This window comes from Trichosurus vulpecula, chromosome 5 (genome assembly GCF_011100635.1).
Source record: "Trichosurus vulpecula isolate mTriVul1 chromosome 5, mTriVul1.pri, whole genome shotgun sequence".
NCBI classification, from domain to species: Eukaryota; Metazoa; Chordata; class Mammalia; order Diprotodontia; family Phalangeridae; genus Trichosurus; species Trichosurus vulpecula.
The window spans coordinates 157211998-157236598 of record NC_050577.1 but is presented as its reverse complement, the minus strand read 5'-3'; the positions used below and the strand labels follow the sequence as shown (position 1 = coordinate 157236598).

General features: G+C 36.1%; 1 protein-coding gene across 3 annotated transcripts in view; it reads left to right on the top strand.

Annotated features, from left to right (window-relative positions):
• The window catches only part of HGF (hepatocyte growth factor), a 103456-nt gene that overhangs the window by 71089 nt on the left and 7766 nt on the right, over positions 1–24601 (top strand). For all 3 annotated transcript variants that reach the window (XM_036760345.1, XM_036760344.1, XM_036760343.1), the window contains exons 9-12: positions 1098–1225; positions 6556–6658; positions 9778–9911; positions 17258–17296. In XM_036760345.1, coding sequence (XP_036616240.1) covers positions 1098–1225; positions 6556–6658; positions 9778–9911; positions 17258–17296 — 404 coding nt within the window. The remainder of the gene's footprint in view (positions 1–1097; positions 1226–6555; positions 6659–9777; positions 9912–17257; positions 17297–24601) is intronic.

The window sequence follows — 24601 nt, the reverse complement described above, 5'->3', positions numbered from 1 at the left end:
CTAAGAATGCCTCTATTTCTACAAATTATAGAAAACCATAATCTCAGAAGAATCAAAATTGTAGGAATCCCAAAGAGTAATGAAGAGATCCCTGGTAGACATAAGCAGGCATATTACCAACAATGGCTTGTATATATAGTATATGTGTTATAAAAATATCATCAAGGATATGCATGACCAGAAAAGGTAGTAGCCCAATCATAAAGTGAGAGTTGTAGTCAAAAGATGAACAGTACAAGTGCTATATTGGCTTCCATTATTATTAACAAAAATATGGAAGTCATCCAGTTTTTTAGATAGCTACTATGCAGAGCTTTTTATGGACTGATAAAGAAAAGATTCAATTTTTTGTAGATCCATCAAAATTTAGGTATACACAAGGCACTGGAAATAGAAATAAAACAAAAGATAGCACATGCCTTCAAGGAGCTTATAATCTAATGCGAGATTAGGGCAGGCACAAAAATTTTAATACAAATTAAACAGTGATAAGTGTATGGAAGAAGTCAACAAAAATACATGGGGTTTCAAAAAGAAAGAATTACTTCTAGTTGAAAGAATCAGAGACTTCATGGAAGAGGTGGCACATGAACTGGGCTTTGAAGGAAGGTAAGGTTATTGATATAGATATGGAAGGAGTCTCTTCTAGGTATGGGAGAAAGTTTGTGAAAATGTACAAAAGTTGAAAGGGGAGAATTGTATAAGCCCTATTGTATATTTGTTGAATTTATTGAGTTATATTTATATTCCCATTTAAAAACTTCCATAATTTCAAAAGTATTTACAGACTCAATTCAATTCTCTTCTATATTGTACTGCTTCTTAAAATATATTTAAAGGAATAACATGCCTTACCCATCAAATACATTATCACCATTAACTATGGCCCTTCTCAGCTTAACACAATGTAAATAAAGATGTATTTGACACAAACTTACACTTGTCTTTAAAAATGCTGCAAATTATATCTCAGGAATTCTTTATACATTGGATTTCATTTATCCATCACATACATTCTGCATTTTTAGAAGTATTATAGTATTGACTTCATGAACATGAAACTTCTGATTTACAGTAAAATGATTATTTTTTCATAGAGATTTAAGAGAAAATTACTGTCGAAATCCAGATGGGGCTGAATCACCCTGGTGTTTTACAACAGATCCAAACATTCGAATTGGCTATTGTTCCCAGATTCCAAAATGTGATGTTTCAAGTCAACAAGGTACAGGATCATTATATATTTTGTGTATAACTAAATTAGGTAAGAGTGAGTAAACTGAGGACAGAATTGATGACAGGTGCTATCAGTGTATCTATACAAAATAGCGTGTACATGTTTATATTTTATATTGGTCTGTCTCATATATCTATGATCTATCTATTCATCTGTAACTATCCATCTATTTATTTATTTATAGTGCAGAGAGAGACAGTTTAGAAGCCAGGAAGATTCTAGGCTCAAGTTCCATCCTTGACACATAATAGTAGTATGATCTTAGCCAAGCCTCTTAATATTCTAGGCAACTCTCTATATAATTACTATATAGACTATAATTACAGAGAAGATACCAGTATACATTGATTGAGAGGTTCCTCCCATCTAAGGACTTCCCTATAGCAATGAATTCACAGGTACGGCCCCCATTCCTGTCAGTCTATTTGCAGAGGTTCCCAAAATGGGTAATACTACCCTCTGGGGGGTACTGGAATGATGCAGGGGGGTGGCAGTAGCCTCAGGTGCAATTGGGGGGCACTGAATAAAATATGGGGGCAGGGAAAGCATAAGGAAAGAAGGAAAGATAAGAGAATTTTGAAAAACCATTCATACATACTTCATCTGTTGTATAATAGAGTTAAAGTTGTAGTGATTACATTATTGTCCAAATAAACACACAAAATGAAAGTTATAACCCATCAGTGGTCAAGTCCTCTAACAGGTCTTAAAATGCAAGTATTGGCAGGCAAGCATGTTGCCCATTGTCAGGAAGTCTACCATGTATTAGCAGGAATGTGTGTATGTAATGACTTGTTTACAATATGATACTATATGGTTACATGACACAATATTGCATCATCAAAATTACAATGCAGGAAAGCCCCCACAAATTTATAATAAATTATTAAATTTAAGATGCATCACTTAAAAATTAATATTTTTTGAAGTGACACAAATTTCAAAAACAAAACAAAAAGAAAGTAGATTTCCAGGAGGGGCACTGATTAATTTTTTTTTTTGGAAAGGGGGCGGTAGGCTAAATAAGTTTAAGAACCTCTTTCTATAGTATGTGTGTATATTTTTACATATATAGTATGTATGTATTTATGTATATGTATAGGTATATATGCATGTATATATGCAAATATATGTTTGCAAGAATAAACAGATACATATTTCTATCTATAGACAGCTATGTAGACAGACAAGTATGATATGGCATAATCATGTCTGAATTGTCCAGGATATAACCAAGATCAGTCTATGGAATTTACCTTAGTGCTTTCTATACCACTGTATGAGACTTGCATTTATATTAGGCTGCCTAAGGGCACATGTCCAGTGTATTTAATTCAATCTGACCAATATATTTCTTAATATGGTTCTCAAGACACTATGGTAGACACTGGGAATACAGAGAGAAGAATGACAGTCATTGCTTTTACTAACCCTCCTTCCATCTTCTAGCGCCATCTTCTCAGTGTCACTGCTCATTAGCAGCTGTGAAAGGAGGAGTTGTGGATGGGAAAGCAATTGAATCTCCAATCAGTTTTACTGTTCATTAGATGTTCTTGTAATGGTCAGAGCAAGAAGTTGAAATATTAAAAGGGGGTTTGATAACATCTGTGTTTTCTACTTAACTGTTTTGTTCACATAGATTTGTTTTGAAAGAGGCACCAGTAGTTAGGGTGAAATTAATACTATTCCTATATGAGCCTTGGATTTACATTAAGCTGCTTTAAGACACATATGCAGTGTGTTCACTTCAATTTGACAAACATTGATTAAGCCTTTACTGTTTCCAAGGCACTGTGCTAAGCACTAGGAATACAAAGAGAAGAATGCCACCACTTTCAGGGAGTTTGCAGTGTAATGAGATGGGCATGGGGAATATGACCTGATGTTCATGAATACATAGCTATAAGGAAGAAATGTGATGACGGCTAATAAGAGCCATAGAAAGTGCTATATTGTAAGAGAACTGCTGAGGCAGTGCTCGCTTGCACTTGGAGGATATGGAAGACTTCTTGAAAGAGGTGGATTCTGAATTGGATATTGAAGGAAAGGACTTCAACAAAGATAGAAGTTGGGGATTAGAGAAAGAGTCTCAGTTATGCATGAACCGTGATATGATCAAAGTCTCAGAATAGGAGGAATCAAGAGGAGAAAAGGAGATGGGGAGGTCTTCTGGCTGGAATGAAAAATGCTTGAAAGGAAGTGAAGAGACAGAGTTAGGTAACATGTGAGATCTAGATGTTGGAGAACCAGAAAAAGGAGCATAAACTTTCTTTGATAGACAATAGGTAGTCATTGAAAGCTTTTTACTAGCCCTAAAGTGATAATAGAAGTGCATAGGAAAGATAGATTACTCAGGTAGTGATGGACTGCAGAGGAGATAGAATGGAAACAAGACCAATTAGAAAGCTATCGTAATAATCTAGGTGAGCAAAGAGGAGGACCCTGAACCAGCATGGTTGATTGAATGGATGGGCTAACGGAGAAAGAAAATCAAAAGATGATTGAGAGCTTATGAGCCTGAGAATCTGAGAGACTGGGAGGCTTGTGATATCATTAATGGAGATAAAGTTTGGAGGAAGGGCAGTTTTAAGTGAGAGGTGTTGAGTTCACTTTGAGGCATGTTCAGTTTGAATGCGCCAATAGAACATTTCAGGCGGAAGTATTCAATAGGCAATTGAAAATATGAGTTACTTTCCACCAGCACTCATCTCATATGGTCTAATTTAGATATGGTCTGAATTCTTTGATTTTTTGCTTTTGCTTTGCATCCCCAATGCTTGGTACATAGTAAGTACTTAAGAGAAATTTGTTGATTGATTAATTGAATAACTGATTGGAATTCTAGGAAGAAGTTGGGGTAGGAAATAGATTTGGAGATTAAGATCTATATGGAGATGCTAGAGATGTACATAATCTCATCATAATTAGGATTTACATTTTATTAAAATATAATGAAATTATATCATGTAAAAGATTTTGATTTAATATTGAAATTCATTATTTTTTGAATTCTTTGGGATATCCCCAAATAAGAACTGTACAAAACACTTATTTTTGGCTCAGGAACTGTTTCAACAGTAGCAAAACAGTTTTCTGGTGGGAAAAAAGCATTTATTTTCCAACTTTCTGTCACATTGATGGGGAATTTTCGTAAAAAGCTTCATGAATTAACTATCCAGTAAGTCAAATTCACACACTTAAGTTTTCTTAAGGAGTCCTCTATAGGGAAAAGAATAGAGGACAAAGAAAACCTGTGGGACTAAACACAAAGTTTAGAAATGCTCATCTTGGATAAGTTAATATTTAATTATCATCAAAATGCATTTATGTTATATTCAATTATAATAAAAAGTTGATATTACCTGATTTTTTTTATCATAGTATGTTCTAGTGACAGCAGAGACCAATGTCATAGTTTCTGATTCTGCAACATAGGTTAATGATAGTTCATTTTCAAATGATAACTGTAAGGCACTCTAAGATCATCTTAATTCAAGATCAGATTATTTTTTATATACTCAGTTAGTTTTAATAATATATTTAAGAAACATTTTCAACAATAATGTTGGAAAAAATTTCCAATTAAACTTCAGTTAAATGGAACCCAGTTTCCCAAAACAGTATTATAATTATTTTTTTCTTATATTGAATGTCTAACTAAGCATAATGTGTGGACTGTTAAACATACATAGCACAAAGAGATCTACACAGGTAAGATCCTTGTTCTTTACAAATTAATCATCTAAGAAAGGCTGCAAGAAAAGCAGAAAAGCATATTAAAGACAGAGACCAATTTGCAGAAAAATATATTCAATAAATACTTATTGAGCACCTACTGCATACAAAGCACCCTGCTACATTTTGGAGATCGAAATAAAAAATGTAACAGTCTTTACCTTCATTCTACACAGGATGGCAGGGTGGATACATTGATAAGTACACACATAAGTAAATACAAGAAAAAGAATATATTTCAGTAGATAGAGTGTTGAGTCTGACATCTTCCTAGATCTGAGTTCAAACCTGGTCTCAGTTATTGTCTGTGTGACCTTGGGCAGGTCACTTAACTACCATTGTCCTTAGTTTTCTCATTGGTAAAATGGGTAAAACAGCACCTAACTCCCAAGGTTGTTGTGAGGATGGAATGAGATATCTGTAAAGTACTTCACATGGTGACTGTCACAGAGTATGCATTACATAATATTAGCTATTATTATTAATCAAATAATCAGCCAATTTACATCAAGCAACTAATTGGGATAAATTACTATGATAGGTAAAGTGTGAGATAAAAAAGGCATGGAAGATATATTCCCTATTTCTAAGGAATGTAGTTGGGGAGATGTACATACACAAAGTTAACTAACAATAAGTGGCATTAAGATAAATGCCCAGACAAATATTAAGACTAAGCATGCCACTCATTTGACTACAACTAAAAATGTTAGAAAATACTTTAGAATTCCCTAGAACTGTTAGCATTGAAAGGATATTAAACATAAAATAGATGAGAGGTTCTTGACATTATGTCCAATCTCCCCTCCCCCAGGTATATAAAATGAATTTAATGGGAGCGAAGGGTGTGTGAGTATGTCTGTGAACTTGGATAGGAAATAAATAAATTATATATACATAATATATATGTACATATATATTATATATATAATATATGCATATGTATGCATGTATACACAATATATAATCTTTATTTTTCACTATTACCATTTCCTTCAATTGTGATTTTTTTCTTAAAAACATCCATCTGACAAAGAGCATGTAAGTGTCACCAGAGAGCCAAAGAGGTCTATGACACAAACACACCAAAAGTTTAAGAAGCCATGGCTCTAGAGTGACCTGCCCAAGTTTGCCCAAAGAACCAATGGCACAGACGGAACTAGAGCCCTGACGTCTGGATTCCTTGTCTAGTGCTCTATCTACTATAGGCTTTTCTAATTCTTAATATAATGACATTAAAAAATTCATGCTAGAAACTTTTATTGGTTTTATTGCTGCAATGATTCTTAAATTCATATTTACTTATTTTTAATATAGAAAATCAGTGAACTTGTTTAGATCCTCAATTTAGCTTTTAGAAAAAGCAGCATATAATTTTTCCAGGTTAAAGGACTTGGGCTTTGAGTAGGAATTTTGTATTCTGTGTCATGTATATCGTAAACAATTTATTTGTAAATAGTTTTTTATTGCATTTTGTTATTTTCAGTTGAGTGCTTTTAAAGGAATAATTTTCCTTACATCCTGCCATAAATTTCTTCAATGATTATCTCCTCATACTTTTGTCTTTTTTAAAAAAAAATTAGACTGTTATCGTGGAAATGGCAAGAATTACATGGGAAATTTATCCAAAACAAGATCTGGGCTGACTTGTTCCATGTGGGACAAGAATATGGAAGATTTACACCGGTGAGTCAATTTTATGTATAGAGTAAACAACATATGGGAATAGCACAAACATGGATTAAAAAATATAGTGTGTGATTGAGTCTGTACTCTGAACTGTGAAAAGTATAAATGTAGAGGCAGTGTGAGAGAGTGAAAAGAGAGCTGTGTTTGGAGTCAGAGGGGCTAGGTTTGGATGCCTGTTCTACTACTTACTACATATGACTGACATCTTCCCACTGTCATGAAAATTAGCAAATGGCAACCCTGGGTGTATAGGACAGAGACTGCACATAAGAATATCTTGGAATTTGGACATCAGGAATGGGAGGAGAAGGGGCATGATAATGGCAGAAATGTGGGATTTAAGACTTCGTGTGGTCTTTCTCTTTCAAATCAGGAGACATTCTTCAGGACCTGCTACATGCCAGGTACTGTTCTAGGCACTGAGGCTAAAAGGACAAAAACGAAAAGAGAGACTTCTGATAGTTTACATTCTAAAGTGGAGGAGGGGGTTGGAAAAGTGCAAACAATAGGGAGGAATCAGGAAAAGCCTTCTTATGTCGGAACTGGCACTTTAGTTCAGTCTTCGATACAGTTAGATATTCCAAGAGATGGAACTAAGAAGGGAAAGAATTCCAGGCATGGAATTGTACAAAATTGTACACTTGTACAAAAGAAGGAAGATCAGGGAATGCTATGTTGAGGAGCAGCACCTAAAACAATTTGTCTGGCATGTAGAGTAAATTAGGGTGATTGATGTGAACTTGTTCTAGAAACATAGGTTGAGGCCAGGCTGTGTAAAACTTTAAATGCAAAAGAATTTGTATTTTACCTGAAAGGCAATTTTTTTGTTGTTATTCAGTTGTATTTGATTCACTGTGACCCCATTTGAGTTTTCTTGGCAAAGATACTGGAATGGTTTGCTATTTCCTTTTCCGGCTCATTTTACAAATGAGGAAACCGAGGCAGACAGGGTGAAGTAATTTGCCCAGGGTCACAAAGATACTAAGTGTCTGAGGCCAGATTTCAACTCAGGAAGATGAGTCTTCCTGACTGGAGACCCAGCACACTATCCACTGCACCATCTAGCTGACCAACCCTAAAGGCAACAAGGAGCCTTTAAAACTCTTAGAGCAGGGGAGAGATAAGGTCATTATGGACCTTTTTACTGGCTGTCTCCCATGCCTGAAATATTTTCCTTCTTACCTCCACCACCTTCAAGACTCAGTTCAAATATTACCTTCTTCTGGTGTCCCTTACTCTCCCATCCTTCCTTACCTCACTGCTAGTGCCTTTCCCTTGACATTACTGTCTATATTTCGTATGTGCAGTTTTTTTAAATATTGTTTCTTCCATTAGAATGAGTGCTCCTTGAGAGCAGAGCCAGTATTTTTGCTTTTTATTGTATTCCTAGCACATAGCACGGTACCTAATATATAATATGTGCATAATTAATGTATGTTTGGCAGCTATGATGAAAATGGATTGGAGAAGGGAGAGACTGGTAAGAAGATCAGCAAGGAGGACATTTCAGTAGTCTAGATGAGAAATAAGAAGGGCCTGACACATGTATGGCAGACACATAAGTAAAGAAGATGGGATGTTGTGGAGGTAAAATGAACAACATTCAGACACTGACTGGATATAAAGGGACCAGTACAAAGAGGAAAGAGTTGAGGATAACTCCTAGTTTGTTTATTTTCTTAATTAAGTCTTAGACATTTGGTCCTTCTTTCCTTCCTTCATTGGTGATCTTGAAAAGAGAAATTTCAGTGGCATTAAGAAGTAAATGGGAGGTGATAAAATAGAGACAATGATGGTAGACTGTCTTTTTTTTAGGCATTGGGGAAATGTAGATTTACAGGATACATTCAAGGCTTGGCAGGATCCAGTGATAGTCTTAAGGGTAGGGAAGATAATGGGCATGTTTGTACATAGCAAGGAAGGAGGCAGTGGATAAGAAGAGGATTAAAATTTAGAAGAGGGGGGATGCTTGAATAGGCAAGCTATTGGAGGTCTTATGTACCAAATTATTTACTCAATAATGGCTTTACGCTGAAGATACCATTAGAAATATGTCTAGTAAGAGGGGAGAGAATTTGGAACTCAAAGTTTTAAAAGCAGATGCTCAAAAAAAAGTTGTTTTTTGCATGCAGCTGGGAAACAAGATACATAGGGAATGGGGCATAGAAATCTATACTGCCCTGCAAGAAAGTAAGGGGAAAAGGGGATCGGGTCGGGGGAGTGGGGTGACAGAAGGGAGGGCTGACTGGGGAACGAGGCAATCAGAATATATGCCATCTTGGAATGGGGGGAGGGTAGAAATGGGGAGAAATTTTGTACCTCAAAATCTTGTGGAAATCAATGTTGAAAACTAAAATATTAAATAAAAATGAAGACTAAAAAAATCAAAGTACAAAACAAAAGAAGTAATATGTGTAGTAAAATACATATATATCAAAATCTTACTCAAATAACACTTTTCAGTAGGTCTTACCGTACTCCTCAGTACTATTACATTTCATGAACATGAAGAAGTATGAAGTAATTCAGAATTAGTATGATGATTATGTTTTCCATTTTTACTATATAATTTACTTTTTGTAATTTGATTTCCCTAGGGCTGAATCTCAGTTTCCACTATCACTTAAATTCATATTCTTTGGACAACTACAAATGATGCAAAATCTACAAATGTTTACACAAGAAATAAATAAACATATATTTATATGTGGCTTTAAATAAAAAATCTTTTTTCCCCCTGACTTTCAAGGCTTTTGCATTTGGGAGGCCTTTATTCTCTCTTTCTCTTCACTTCAGAGGAGCAGTTATGGAATAGATAGCAAAACAAGCAGATAAAAAAGTTGCATATCTGCCCTACAGTTCTTATATCTCTGACTAAAATATTTCAATTGAAGACGAAAGGACTCCAGTCACATAAAATGAAAGTTTCTGAATTCTTTATGTCTCCAATTTAAATTGGAAGTTTCTAAAGAAAGGGTCTGTTGAAACATACATACACATTTGTATAAGTGGTGAAAGTTTAAGAACTATAATGCAAACTATGGGCTGTCTCCTTTGTAACATTTTGTTTTCTTGGCGTGAATAGCTTATGATGTTTGTGACATGTTTTTATGCAGGCATACTTTCTGGGAACCAGATGCTAGTAAACTGAATAAGAATTACTGCCGCAATCCTGATGATGATGCCCATGGGCCCTGGTGTTACACAGGCAATCCACTAGTTCCTTGGGATTACTGCCCAATCTCTCGCTGTAAGTGTGCTTACTTCTAATGTTTTTCAGCTGAAATATTTTAACTATACTGTGTTCATTGTAGTAATATTTACAGGTGTAATTTTTCACATGCTCTGCCCCTGTTCCATCACTCTACCACTGTGTTACAGAAGTAGAAGGGGAGATCGTGTAGGATTGGGAGCCATTTTGGAGTTTTCTTGTTTGTTAATTTCCATGACATTAACTAGGTTGGTCCTTGGAAAATAATCTTTTGCTAGGAACATATCTGAAAACTTTCCAACGTGGTAGAACTTTCCAAGGCAGCTAGGTGGTGCAATGGAGTGCTGAGACTGGAGTCAGGAAAACTCATCTTCCTGAGTCCAAATCTGGCCCCAGACACTGACTATCTGTGTGACCTTCAGGCAAGTTGCTTAATTTATAGAAGATAAGTGACTAAGAATGGGTTATCTGATTCACTAGTAATTTTAATTTTCTTTAGAATTTAGAAACATATCTTTCGAAAAACAGCCCACAAACCTGAAGCTTGTAAGGTTGGTCTGTTTTTCATTTGTCTGTTTAAGCTTCCTTTCTTTTTTAATCACAAGGTTGTGAAATGTAGGACATTTTGTTGGGTTATTTAAAATGCATCATGAAGAGTTGGACATGGCTGAAACGACTGAACAACAACAGAACTTTGCAGAGTTTGGGTTTTACTGGGATATCTTTCAGTAATGCATTGTCATTTTCATGTCCCAAGGACTTTTTTATGATCCTGTGGAGAGTCTTACAGGACAGGCAGCTATGGATAGATTGCAACTTGGATTGTTGAAAAGTTATGCACGTGGATGAGTTCACAGAGCATGGTGTTCTAGTCAAAAATCATTTTTAGAGTGCCTTGTATTTGCTGGGCTCCGTGCTAAGTGCCAGGGAGTCAAAGAAAAGCTAGATGTATTTTAAATAACCCAAGAAAACAAAATGTTCTACATTTTACAACCTTGCAGTTAAAAAAGAAAGGAAGATTAAATAATTGACAAACAAGAAACAGAACAACCTCATAAGCTTCAGGTTTGTGGGCTATGTTTCAAAAGATATGTTTCTAAATTCTAAAGAAAATTAAAATTACTAGTGAATCTGATAACCCATTTTAGTAGCATATCATCTATGAATTACATCCTCAAGAATCAGCTTGATTGTTATTGGACAGAGTATCTGCTGTTTGCAAAAAGACTAAAAATTCCGTATGTCAGTATCAATAAAAAAGATATAACTTTCTAGTGAAATTTATCAATTTAAAACCAGAACTTGTTTTCATTTCTCTTTTCTTTTGTTCTTCTTTATTTCTGATATATTTTCCTTTACCTCCCTGTCCTTATTCCATTTTTTTCTCTTCTTCTTCAATATGTGGTCTGAATATGATGTCTATATGATTTCTATGTAATAACTCAGGGCAGCTAGGTGGCAACAGTGGATAGAGTACCGGACCTAGAGTCAGGAAGACTTATGTGACCTCAGACACTAACTGTTTAACTCTGGGCAAGTCACTTAACCCTTTTTGCCTCAATTTCCTCATCTATATGTTCCTCATCATTCCTTTCTCCCCTGGATGATTTTTTAAAAATTTATTTTTTTTATTTTTAGTTTACAACACTCAGTTCCACAAGTTTTTGAGTTCCATATTTTCTCCCCCACCCTCTCCTCCTCCCCCCCAAGACAGTATGTAATCTGATATAGGTTCTATAGGTTCATTCACATTAAACTAATTTTCACAATAGTCAAGTTGTACAGAAGAATTATAACCAATGGAATGAACCATGAGAAAGAAGAAACAAAACTGAGAGAGAGAGAGAGAGAGAGAGAGAGAGAGAGAGAGAGAGAGAGAGCAAATAGTTTACTTCAGTCTATATTCAGACTGTAATTCTTTCTCTGGATGTGGATAGCTTTTTCTACCATGAGTCTTTTGGAGCTGTTCCCTGGAGGATTTTGTGTATCCTTCATCGTAAAACATGCGACATGACATCATAAGATAAAGCCTATATATGTCATGGAAAATTGATTTTTTCTAGATAGGAAAAAAATCTTCACCTATAAAAGAAATATTTAAGTATCTTTTATTATGTTTTCTTGCTTATTGTAACCTGGGCAGTTCTCTACTTTGCACATACTTTGTCCATCCCTGTCTGGATAAGGGATGGGGACTAGACTGGTGATCTCATTGTCATGGGGAATTATCCAGTGAGGCAACTTTCTGCTAGTTCAGAGCAGTACTGTTTTTGCAACATACAATCTTAGAGAAACACCTGGAGCAATGAGAGATTAAGTGACTGTGTACACAGGCTAACACTGCCAGAATGTATGTCAGATGCATGACTTGAGGCCAGGTTGTCTGGGTTCTGAGGCTGGCTCTCAGTCCAATAACACCAAACCTGCTTTACTTGGCACTACATGTGTCTGGCTGCAGTGAATTAAGATACCTTTCCTTTAGATGATTTGTTCATAGAAAAAGAAGCCAGGTAGTGTATTGAATACAGTCCTGTACCAGGACTCAGGAAGACCCGAGTTTGAATTTTGCCTCAAAAATGACTCTGCCTCATTCAGTTTTCTTTGCTTTAAAATGGAAATAATAATAGGACCTAGCTCCCAGATTTAACATGTGAGGTTAAAATGAGAGTATATATGAGAAAAATTCATCAAATATGTCAATTAAGAGATCACTGGTAGCACTGGAGAGAACAATTTCAACTGAGTAATGAGGTCAGAAACCAGACTGTGAAGTAAGAATAATTTATATAGCACTGTATATAGAACTTTATTCATTATAGCAGCCCAGAAGTTTCAGATTAGTTTCCAAGCAACAGCTTAAAGAAATCTTCTGCCAAACTAAAATATGTATGTGTGTGCATATGTTGATGGCCAGATGAATGAACAAAACATAGAGTCACGGTAATAGAGACAAAGTCTACAAAGCATGGTTGACAAATCTCTCCATTTCTACCTCTCCATCACTTCTCACATTTGACCCATTCTCCCTATTCGCAGAGCCACTACCTTAGTTCATGCTCTCATCATCTCTTGTTTAGACTATTTCAGTGGCTTCCTAATTGTCCCCTGTGCTTCAAGTCTCCCCTTTTCTCACCCATTTGCCACAAAGCTACTAAAATGAATTTCCTTAAGTACAAATCTGACCATGAAACTCCTTTGCTTGATTAAAAAAAAACCTTTTGTGCCTCTGGCATAAAATATAAATTTATCTCTTTAGATTTCAAATCACTTCACAACCTAGCCTCAACCTATTTTTTCTAGGCTCACTAGACTTTACTCCCCTTCTTATACTCTACAATTAAGACAAACTTTCTGTTTGGCTTCTTTCTGTTCTTCACACATGGATCCTCCAACTCCCATCTAACATACCTTGGCACTGGTGATCCTCTATGCCTTGAATGTACTTTGGATCCATCTCTACCTCTCTCCCTTCAATATGTGGCACAAGCATCCAGCTCCTATATGAGGCATTTTCAGCCCTTCTCCTCTCTACTGCTATTCCTTTCCCTCCATCTCTTGTATTTCTTCTGTACAGATTTATTCTGAATATTGTTAAATATGTACATGTTTTCTCCCCAAAAGAATGTAAAATCTTTGAGAGTAGGGACTATTTCACTTTTTTATTGTATCGCTAGCACCTAAAACAATTCGCATATTCAATGAAAGCTTGCTAACTAATTGATAAAGAAATTGGTTTCCACCATTTTTATTCCTCTCTGGTCCCAAACCAAGGTTACTATTTTTTTTCTACCAATATTCCACCATTACCAAAATATAAGGCCCTAAAATCAAATACTTCCAAAGCTGCCCAGGACTAAATTTACAATTTGCTATTCCAAATACTTTTATTTAGCAATTACTCATATCATTGTAGAAATTTGTGGGGATTTGTTTTTTTAAGAATATTTATCATGGGATTACAGTTTCAGAGTTCAAAGTGGCATTAAACATATTTTAGCCTAGCCCCTCACTTTACGGATAAGGAAACTGAGACCAAATGCCTTGACTAATTGGGGTCTTAGAGGCAGGTATTGGCAAATCCAGAATGTGACCTTAGGTCCTGAGGCTCCATACCTAGTATTCTTTGCCATATTACCTTAAAAAATTAAACAATTATTTTTATAAAACTTTTATTTTTATTTTCAGATTAGCTCATAATCATGAATTTTCACTCAAATCTAGTATTATTTACTAACATTCATAATCATATTTATTTTTTTTTCTCAAAATGGCAGAAGAAATTTTTACTTGGTATATATATATATATATATATATATATATATATATATATATATATATATATATATATATATATATATATATATATATATATATTTCAAGTACTTCAACACAAGTAAATTATTAGACTTCAGTGAATGAATGAATCAACAAATGAATTAAAAGCATCTATAAATCATTATGTGCCAAGCACTGTGTTTACTTCTGGGGATATAAACACAAATTTGAGTTAGTTCCATTACTACCCGAGTGTCCATTCTGATGAACTAGTGATAGCCAGGAAAGTGAGTTACAGTCTCAGAAATCACAAAAACAGTAAGAAGAATAATAGTTTGGTTAAATTACAAAACTTACCAGGGACATCGGCTTTGAAGATTTCATTATAGTTCTTAGGCAAAAGGTGGAAAGTAGGGTAGGGATGGTGTGGCTACAGATTGCAGAGGTGTGCTGAAGCATGCTCTAGAACCATTTCTTGAGAGCCAATTGTATTTTTTCAGTGTGCATATATCTTGGAAATTGGCAAAAAAAAATCAAGGTTTGATTTACTGTTTTGTTGACTGTCTAAGCTTAATAAAATGATGGAGAAAATGTAAACAGTATAGATTAAATGTACATGTGTGTATATTTCCATATACATATATGTATATGTGTGTGTATGCATTTGGAGAGCCAGTTTTTAAACATTTACCAGCACATGCTTACATGGCAGGGTGGACATTGGCCAGCATGAAGATGACGTTTCAGGAGGTTAAGAACTCAGTGACTACTCTCCTTCCTTGCATGGTCTCTGTTTGTCTGGTTTAGGGGGTGGAGCAGAAGCAAGGTGGGAGAAGGGAGGGTTAGAAATGACATAACAGAAAATGTCTAGTGTGAAGATGACTCTGCATGGCTCCACAAGAAGCTGAGAATATGTAATTAATTTCAGAACTTCTACTATAATATGAAGACAACCTTTTAACTTTTATATTCTAAAATGTCTTCCAAAATAATATTACATGCAGCTTTTAAACTACCATCAAAAAAAGAAATCAGATAAGTAGAATCATATTACTTAGATTGTATGACCTGACCAAAAAACACCATTTTTAAAGCATTCTCAAATGCTAAGTCTTATTCCAATATCAATTAATACCGGAGGGTCATTTTAAAAAAGTGTTCAGATGTCTGAATTACTAGCTTAGATTTAACTTTGACATTTTGGAAACTGACATATGTAATATCTTTATTACTATGAAAGACTTTGTTCATTATATATTTTTGCAGTCCTTTTCTTTAAGAAAAGCAGCCTAACCCTTAATAACACAAAAGTTCCCCTTTCCAAGAGGAAAGGAGCAAGAAGAAAAAACTGTACCTTGTTTATTAATGTTAATCAAATAAGAGAGTTAAATCAACTTCTTTCTACATTATAAAATATTTTTTTTCAAACTCCAATAATGAACCACAGGCCTTGCAAGTCACACCTTCATAAGATGCTAGATGGAGCATTCTGTTGTCTTGCAGTCTTTCACATCAAAGCAACCAAAGGAGCACAAAGCTATTCATTTTAAAAATTGCAAGTAATTGACTTGGGCGGAGAAACCAATAACCTTGATGTTTTAATTTCCCTAGCCTGCACCTCTCCCAATTTGTAGACCTCCTATCCATACCAACTAATAAGCTGTCAGCAGCTGATTCAAAGACAAAACCCACCTCAAAATAAACTAAAGGGAAACTGGATGGGGGGAAGGGAAATGATGAGATTCATATTCCTACCCTTTTACCAATCTTTCCTCTGTTTGTAAATTAAATGTTAGACAATAAGTCCTTAGAAATACCTTACAATAAATAACTGTCAAATTTGCATTCCTTATGTCTCTCCCCCCACCAACACACACCCTGCATCCATTGCTAATTTATTTGAGTTCAGGGCAATTCCAGGGATTAACAGCCAGCTAGTGTTAATTGTGCCTGACTGCACTATAGGCCATCAATTCTGAACAGCTAGTCATTTAGCTCCAGGAAATGCCTTGTGCCTCATTCATTACTGCTTAATTATTCCCTATCCCAAGCATCTTCCTGGCCTGTCTCTTTTGTTGCATTTAACCCCTGGTAGGGGGTTTGTAAAAAAGAGTGTCTTTTGAAATTGAAATTAATGTTCCACACAGCTATCAAAGAGATCTCCATCCTTAACTTCTCACCCTTTTGTAGCATTCCACCCTCAAAATGTGAACTTTGAAACATGAAATGGAACCCTAAATTTCCACTTAGCAACAAAATAACCACTACATTAGTAGCTCAGATTCATAACCATTGGAATTTCTTATATACATATATGTAGTATGTTCATTTCCTTTAGTTCTGCACCTTTGTTAGTTTCAAATTCAGTCTAAGTAAAAAAGTTTTTTTAAATGAAAAAATTATTAAATAAGATTAAAATAGTTTATCTAAATAGCTAAAACAAAGGCAGACAAGAATAGTTGTGTTATCTACATTTTTCCTCTAAGATAACTAAGTCCTATTCAAGATAATACATTTCCCATGACTGGACAATTTTTGGCATTTCAATAGAAATTAACAGTTATTTAATTTTAGTAATGTAACTGAAACTGCTATCCATTCAATCTCCAACTGGCATAAAAGCCCAAACCTGATAGCCTCCTAAAGAGTTATAAAAGAAACGATGAAAGAATATAAATCATCCAGTACTTATATGTACAGCCATCTAATTTCTTCCAGTAGAAACAATTTATAATTACCTTGAAGAATTTTACCTTATTTTTTAAGCTTTGAAGGCATTGTACATACACAAATATATCTTTCTGATATGTATATCTATATATACACATGCAGCACATATTTACATATATACATATAGATGTATTTTTGTGTGTATATGTACAAAGTGAAAGGGAGGGAGAGGGGGAGAGACAGAGAGAGACAGAGACAGAGAGAGAGAGAGAGAGAGAGAGAGAGAGAGAGAGAGGAACGGAGGAAGGGGGAGGGAGAGAGGGTAATCACAGCAATATGTAGCATCTTGAAGTATTTTGTTTCCTTTACATAGCTACTTATTTTAGGACTTTTTCCAGTCATTTCTCATCAATTTTAAAACATTTCATTTACTTTTACAGGTGAAGGTGATACTACACCCACAATAGTCAATTTAGACCGTAAGTAATCTTCATATAAGCACTTAATTTATGCATATACATACATACACATACAATTATATTTCCTTTGTGCCTGTATAAAGATCTTTCATGATTTGCTTAAGTTTTCTTCCTAAGACTTTTATTATTGTCAAGGATTTAAAATTCTTTAATTTTACATAATAGATAAATAATATCTCTTTAAAATGTACTTGTTAATTTTGTTGGAGGATCATTACATGTGTATGTTAGGGAAAGAGAAAGAGATGCTGGCAAAATAGATCATGTAAAGTAGTAGTATTTGATTTTGGATATGTGTTTTTGTATTTTAATTTGAATGAGTACTAGAATATCAGCTTCTTGAGGGCCAGCATCTGTCTTGGTTTTTATCTCCCACTAGAGATATAAACTAATGCAACTAGCATAATATTCTTGATACAATAATAGCCATTTAATATGCACTTGCTGAGTTGATTTAGCTATTAGGATAACTGAACTTATGTAAATTTGACTTCATGGAGGCATGAGAAAAATAATTTAAAAATTATTCAGTTGCCATACTTCCCTCATGTTCAAAATGTTATACTTCCATGTTTCCCACTTTATTCAAGATTATTTAAATCATTTTTAAAGGGTCTACTAAACACCAAACTCAGCTAAGCTACTGAAAGCTTTTACATTTTTATACCTTCTTAGGTTGAAGGAGGTAAAAGGATTATTTCAATTTCACAAATCAAGTAAGTCATAACAAAGCACATGGAAAACTAACATAAACACTGGAGTCATTGGACATGTATGTTAAACATAAAAATAACAAAGAATATGAAGGGCAACTAGAAATAGCAGAGGGTGGGGTAAAAGGCTAACATGTTTTAAGATTTTTACCTCATAAATGCATTATGAATACATTGTAAGCTCCTTGTGGGCAGGGATTGTCTTTTGCCTCATTTTGTATCCCCATTGCTTAGCACAATGCCTAGCACACATTAGGCAGCTAATAAATATTTATTGAACTTCTAAATGCTCATTCTAGAATATCAGAATCTTAGAGTTGAAATCTAATCTAATGCTACATGTTAAGAATTCACCACATTACGGAGAAAAGATTAAAGAATTACTAGGTGAACCATTCTGTTATACTCTTCAGAATTATTCTGTGCTCTCATCTTATAAAGGAGATGATACTCTTTTGAGAAGTATCTCTGTTGGGCTCCAACCTAATGATTGGTAGTTGAATATAATTTAACTGACTTAAAATCTCTCCCCAATGTAAGAGCTCCTTGGTTGTTTAAATATAGAAATCATACTTCTCTTAATTTTTTCCTCTTGCCCAGGATAAAATGCCTAGTTCCTTTAAGCCATCACCAAATGATATTGTTTCAAGTCTCTGTCATTTTTGTCCCTGTCCTCTGGAAATGCTTCATTTTGTCAGTATCCTCCGTAATGTATGATGCCTCAAATTGAACAGTGCTCCAGTGACCAACCACTGGAAGGAAAGACTTGTTCTTTTCAAAGTTTAAGAAAAAAAATCCCTCCAACATAGTTATTTTTACTGTGTTGTTGTTCAGTCATTCAGTTGTGTCTAAGTCTTCATGACCCTTTGGACCATAGCTTGCCAGGGCCTTTTATTCTCTACTATCTCTCAAAGTTTGTCCAAGTTCATGTTCATTATTTCCATGACACGGTCTATCTACCTCTTCCTCTGCCATCCTCTTTTCTTTTTCTTCTCATCACATGGCCAAAGTAGTTAAGCTTCAGCTTCAGTATTTGACCTTCCAGTGAATAGCATGAATTAATTTCTTTAAGTATTGACTGATTTCATCTCCTTGCTGGCCAAAGGGACTCTCAAAAGTTTTCTCTAGTACCACAATTCAAAAGCGTTGATTCTGTGGTGCTTAGCAGCAGTCCAACTCTCATGGCCATATAATGCTCCTGGAAAAACCATAGCTTTGACTCTATGGACCTTTGTCAGCAAGGTGATATTTCTGTTTTTTAGCATGCTGTCCAGATTTGCCATAGTTTTACTTCCAAGGAGCAAGGGTCTTTTAATTTCATGGCTGCAGTCACCGTTTGCAATGATCTTTGAGCCCAAGAATATAAAATTTGATGCTGCTTCCATTTCTTCTCCCTCTATTTGCCAAGAAATGATGGGACCGATTGCCAAGAATTTTTTTCAAGCCAGCTTTTCTTGATTCACATATTGCTGAAGCCTAGCTTGCAGAATCTTAAGTGTAACCTTGCTGGCATGTGAAATGAGTGCATTTGTTCAGTAATTTGAATATTGCTTTGCATTGCCATTCTTAGGATTGGGGCATAAACTAATCTTTTCCAATTCAGTGGCCACTGTTGATTTTTCCCAATTTGCTCACATACTGAATCTGGCACTTTAACATCATCACCTTTTAGGATTTTAAATAGCTCAGCTGGAATTCCATCACCTCCATGAGCCTTGTTGTTAGAAATGCTTCCTAAGGCCCACCTGATTTCATTCTCCAGGATGTCTGGCTCTAGATCAGTAATGACACCATAGTGGTTATTGATGTCAAGATCATTCTTCTATTATTCTTTTGTATATTCTTTCCACCTCTTCCTAATCTTTTCCGCTTCTCTTAAGTCTCTATTATCTTTTGTCTTTTAACATGCTCATTTTGGCACAAACTGTTCCCTTGATATATCTAATTTTCTTGAAGGGATCTCGTCTTTTCCCACTGTAACAACAATGCTACTTGCCACTACTATGGTTATGTAAGACCAATAACACCAGCACACAGGAGGGCTGCTAGCACAGCTTTTCTAAGGAAAGCAACTTTAAGGGGTTAACAATCTTATTTTAATTAAACATACATATATCATTCACTTAGTTCAGTGGAAAAAGTCAGCACCCTGAACTACAGAGAAAACACAAGCAGAAATTATAAGCAGAAATGATACAAACAGAGCAAAATAACACAAATCAACAGACAGGCTTCTACCCATCTGACCAAGGTATTACATACATAGGGAAGAAAAACACAAACATCTAGGTTTTTCAAAGCTGAGGGGCTCCTGAATGGCTACCCAGAGTCTCGTCTTTTCAAATCACACAACACTCTTCCACTAAGTGAGTCCCAAGCAAAATGCTAACCTCGGAGTATATATATACTTCTTCAAGGTCAGAGGGCATCACAAACACATGACTCAAATCCATGTGACCTAAGCCTTCCCATGACATAAGCAGGTCATCAAAGACTCCTGATTCAACCAAAGGCTCTTGATTGAAACAAAGGCAAGACTCAAAGGCACTTGATTGCCTTAGTGCTGAAAAACACTCCAAAACAAAAGACAACAAAAAGTCCCACCCTGGTTGCCATTATACCCATTTCATTTTTTTCTTCTATTTCTTTGCATTGCTGATTTAGGAAAACCTTCTTATCTCTCTTTGCTATTCTCTGGAATTCTGCATTTAGTCAAGTATATCTTTCCCTTTCTCCTTTACTTTTTGCTTTTCTTCTTTCCCTGGCTATTTCTAAAGACTCATCAGAGCAATTTTGCTTTCTTGCTCTTCATTTTCTGTGGAATGATTTTTTTTTTGTTGCTGCCTCCTGTATACTATTACCAACCTCTGTCCATAGTTTTTTAATCTAGATCTAATCCCTCAAATTTATCCATCACCTCTACTCTATACTCATAATGGATATTATATAATATCTATATGGTCTGATAGTTTTCCCTACTTTCTTAAAGTCTGAATTCTGCAATAATAAGCTCATAATCTGAGCCACAATGAGCTGCAGGTCTTGTTTTAACTGACTGTATAGAGCTTTTCTACCTTTGACTGTAAAATATGTAATCAGTCTGATTTAGATATTGAACATTTGGTGATGTACATGTGTAGAGGAACCTTTTGGGTTGAAAGGAGTGTTTGCTATGACAAATGAATTATCTTGACAAAACTGCATTAGTCTCTGTCCTGCTTCATTTTGTACTCCAAGGCCAAACTTGCCTATTATTTGAATTATCTTTTGATGTTCTACTTTAGCATTCCAATCCCTTATGATGAATGTGACATCTTTTTTGGGGGGAGTTATTTCTTTTTTTTTTCTTTCTTTATTTATTTATTTAACATGTTTGGTTTTCAGCATTGATTTTCACAACAGTTTGAATTACAAATTTTCTCCCCATTTCTACCCTCCCCCCCACTCCAAGATGGCATATATTCTGGTTGCCCTGTTCCCCAGTCAGCCCTCCCCTCTATCACCCCCCTCCCCTCTCATCCCCTTTTCCCTTCCTTTCTTGTAGGGCAAGATAAATTTCTACGCCCCATTGCCTGTGTATCTTATTTTTTAGTTGCATGCAAAAACTTTTTTTTTTGTTTTTGAACATCTGTTTTTAAAACTTTGAGTTCCAAATTCTCTCCCCTCTTCCCTTCCCACCCACCCTCCCTAAGAAGTCGAGCACTTCAACCTAGGCCACGCATGTATCATTATGTATAACCCTTCCACAATACTCATGTTGTGGAAGGCTAACTACATTTTGCTCCTTCCCAACCCATCCCGCTTTATTGAATTTTCTCCCTTGACCCTGTCCCCTTTCCAAAGTGTTTGTTTTGATTACCTCCACCCCCATCTGCCCTCCCCTCCATCATCCCCCCCCCCTTTTATTTTTTTTTATCGTCCTCCCTCTTCTTTCCTGTGGGGTAAGATACCCAACTGAGTATGTATGGTATTCCCTCCTCAGGCCGAATCTGATGAGAGCAAGGTTCACTCATTCCCCCCTCACCTGCCCTCTCCCCTCCTCCCACAGAACTGCTTCCTCTTGCCACCTTTATGCGAGATAATCCACCCCATTCTATCTCTCCCTATCTCCCTCTCTCAGTATGTTGCTCTCTCATCCCTTAATTTCATTTTATTTCTTTTATATATCTTCCCTTCATCTTCAACTCACCCTGTGTCTGCTCTCTCTCTTTTACATATATATATATATATATATATGTATGTATGTATATACATATATAAAAGCACACACATATATATACCTACATACACATGCATACATATACACATAGATACACACACACACACATATATATATATATGCATATTCCCTTCAACTACCCTAATACTGAGGTCTCATGAATCATAAACATCATCTTTCCATGTAGGAATGTAAACAAAACAGTTCAACTTTAGTAAGTCCCTTGCAATTTCCGTTTCTTGATTACCTTTTCATGCTTCTCTTGATTCCTGTGTTTGAAAGTCAAATTTTCCATTCAGTTCTGGTCTTTTCACTGAGAAAGCTTGAAACTCCTCTATTTTATTGAAAATCCATATCCTGCCTTGGAACATGACACTCAGTTTTGCTGGGTAGGTGATTCTAGGTCTCAATCCTAGCTCCATTGACCTCCGGAATATTGCATTCCAAGCCCTTCGATCTCTTAATGTAGAAGCTGCCAGATCTTGGGTTATTCTGATTGGGTTTCCACAATACTCAAATTGTTTCTTTCTGGCTGCTTACAGTATTTTCTCCTTGATCTGGGAGCTCTGGAATTTGGCAACAATATTCCTAGGAGATTTCTTTTTGGGATCTATTTGAGGAGGTGATCGATGGATTCTTTCAATTTCTATTTTGCCCTGTGGCTCTAGAATATCAAGGCAGTTCTCCTTGATAATTTCTTGAAAGATGGTATCTAGGCTCTTTTTTTGATCATGGCTTTCAGGTAGTCCAATAATTTTTAAATTATCTCTCCTGGATCTATTTTCCAGGTCAGTGGTTTTTCCAAGGAGATATTTCACATTGTCTTCCATTTTTTCATTCCTTTGGTTCTGTTTGATAATATCCTGATTTCTCATAAAGTCACTAGCTTCCACTTGCTCCAATCTGATTTTTAAAGTAGTATTTTCTTCAGTGGTCTTTTGGACCTCCTTTTCCATTTGGCTAATTCTGCCTTTCAAGGCATTCTTCTCCTCATTGGATTTTTGGAGCTCTTTTGCCATTTGAGTTAGTCTGTTTTTTAAGGTGTTGTTTTCTTCAGTGTATTTTTCAGTATTTTTTTGGGTCTCCTTTAGCAAGTCATTGACTTGTTTTTCATGGTTTTCTCGCATCCTTCTCATTTCTCTTCCCAATTTTTCCTCTACTTCTCTAACTTGCTTTTCCAACTCCTTTTTGAACTCTTCCATGGCCTGGGACCAGTTCCTGTTTTTCTTGGAGGTTTCTGTTGTAGGCTCTTTGACTTTATTAATTTCTTCTGTTTGTATGTTTTGGTCTTCTTTGTCAGCAAAGAAAGAATGCAAAGTCTGAGACTGAATCTGGGTGCGTTTTCGCGGCCTGGCCATATTCCCAGCCAACTAACTTGACCCTTGAGTTTTTCAGTGGGGTACGACTGCTTGTAGATTACAGAGTTCTATGTTCCACGTTTGGGGGGGAGGTGCCAGCTCTGCCACACCAGCACTCCTCCTTCCCCAACCCCCAACCCGAACTGGGCTTAGATCTTCGGCAGGCTGTGCACCCCTGCTCTGATCGGCCACTTAATTCCTCCCACCAGGTGGGCCTGGAGCCGGAAGTAACAACAGCTGTAGCTGCCCTACCTCCGCTGCCCCCGGGGCTGGAAGCCGAACCGCGAACTCCTTCCACTCCCGCAGCTTTTCCCACTAACCTTCTCCGCAGTCTTTGGTGTTTGTGGGTTGAGAAGTCTCGTAACTGCTGCAGCTCACTGAATCAGGGCGCTAGGGCCCCCTCCGCCCCGCTTCTGGTCTGGATGGTCCACGCCGCTCAGGCTGGGCTCTGCTCCACTCCGTTCCCAGCTCCCAGCTCCCAGCTCCATGTGGGATAGACCTCACCCAGAGACCATCCAGGCTGTCCTGGGCTGGAGCCCTGCTTCCCTCTGCTGTTTTGTGGGTTCAGCCATTCTATAATTGGTTCAGAGCCATTTTTTATAAGTTTTTGGAGGGTCTCCGTTCGGAGCTCACATTATTCCCTGCTTACCAGCCGCCATTTTGGCTTCGCCCTGGGGGGAGTTATTTCTAGATGTTGTAGGTGTTCCTAGAACTGATCAACTTTGGCAACAGTGGTTGGAGCATAGACTTATATTACTATTGAATGAATTAAACCATATTGAATGGTTTGCCTTGGATTCAGATATTATTCTGTTATTTTTGAGATTAGACCCCAGTAGTGCTTTTCTCACCCTTATATTGACTATGAGGTCTATTCCATTTCTTTTAAGGGAGTCTTGCCCATAGTAGTATATATAATGATCACCTGAATTAAATCCACCCATACCCATACATTCAAATTCACTGACACCCAAGATGTAAATGTTTAATCTTTTCACCTCGTGCATGACCACAT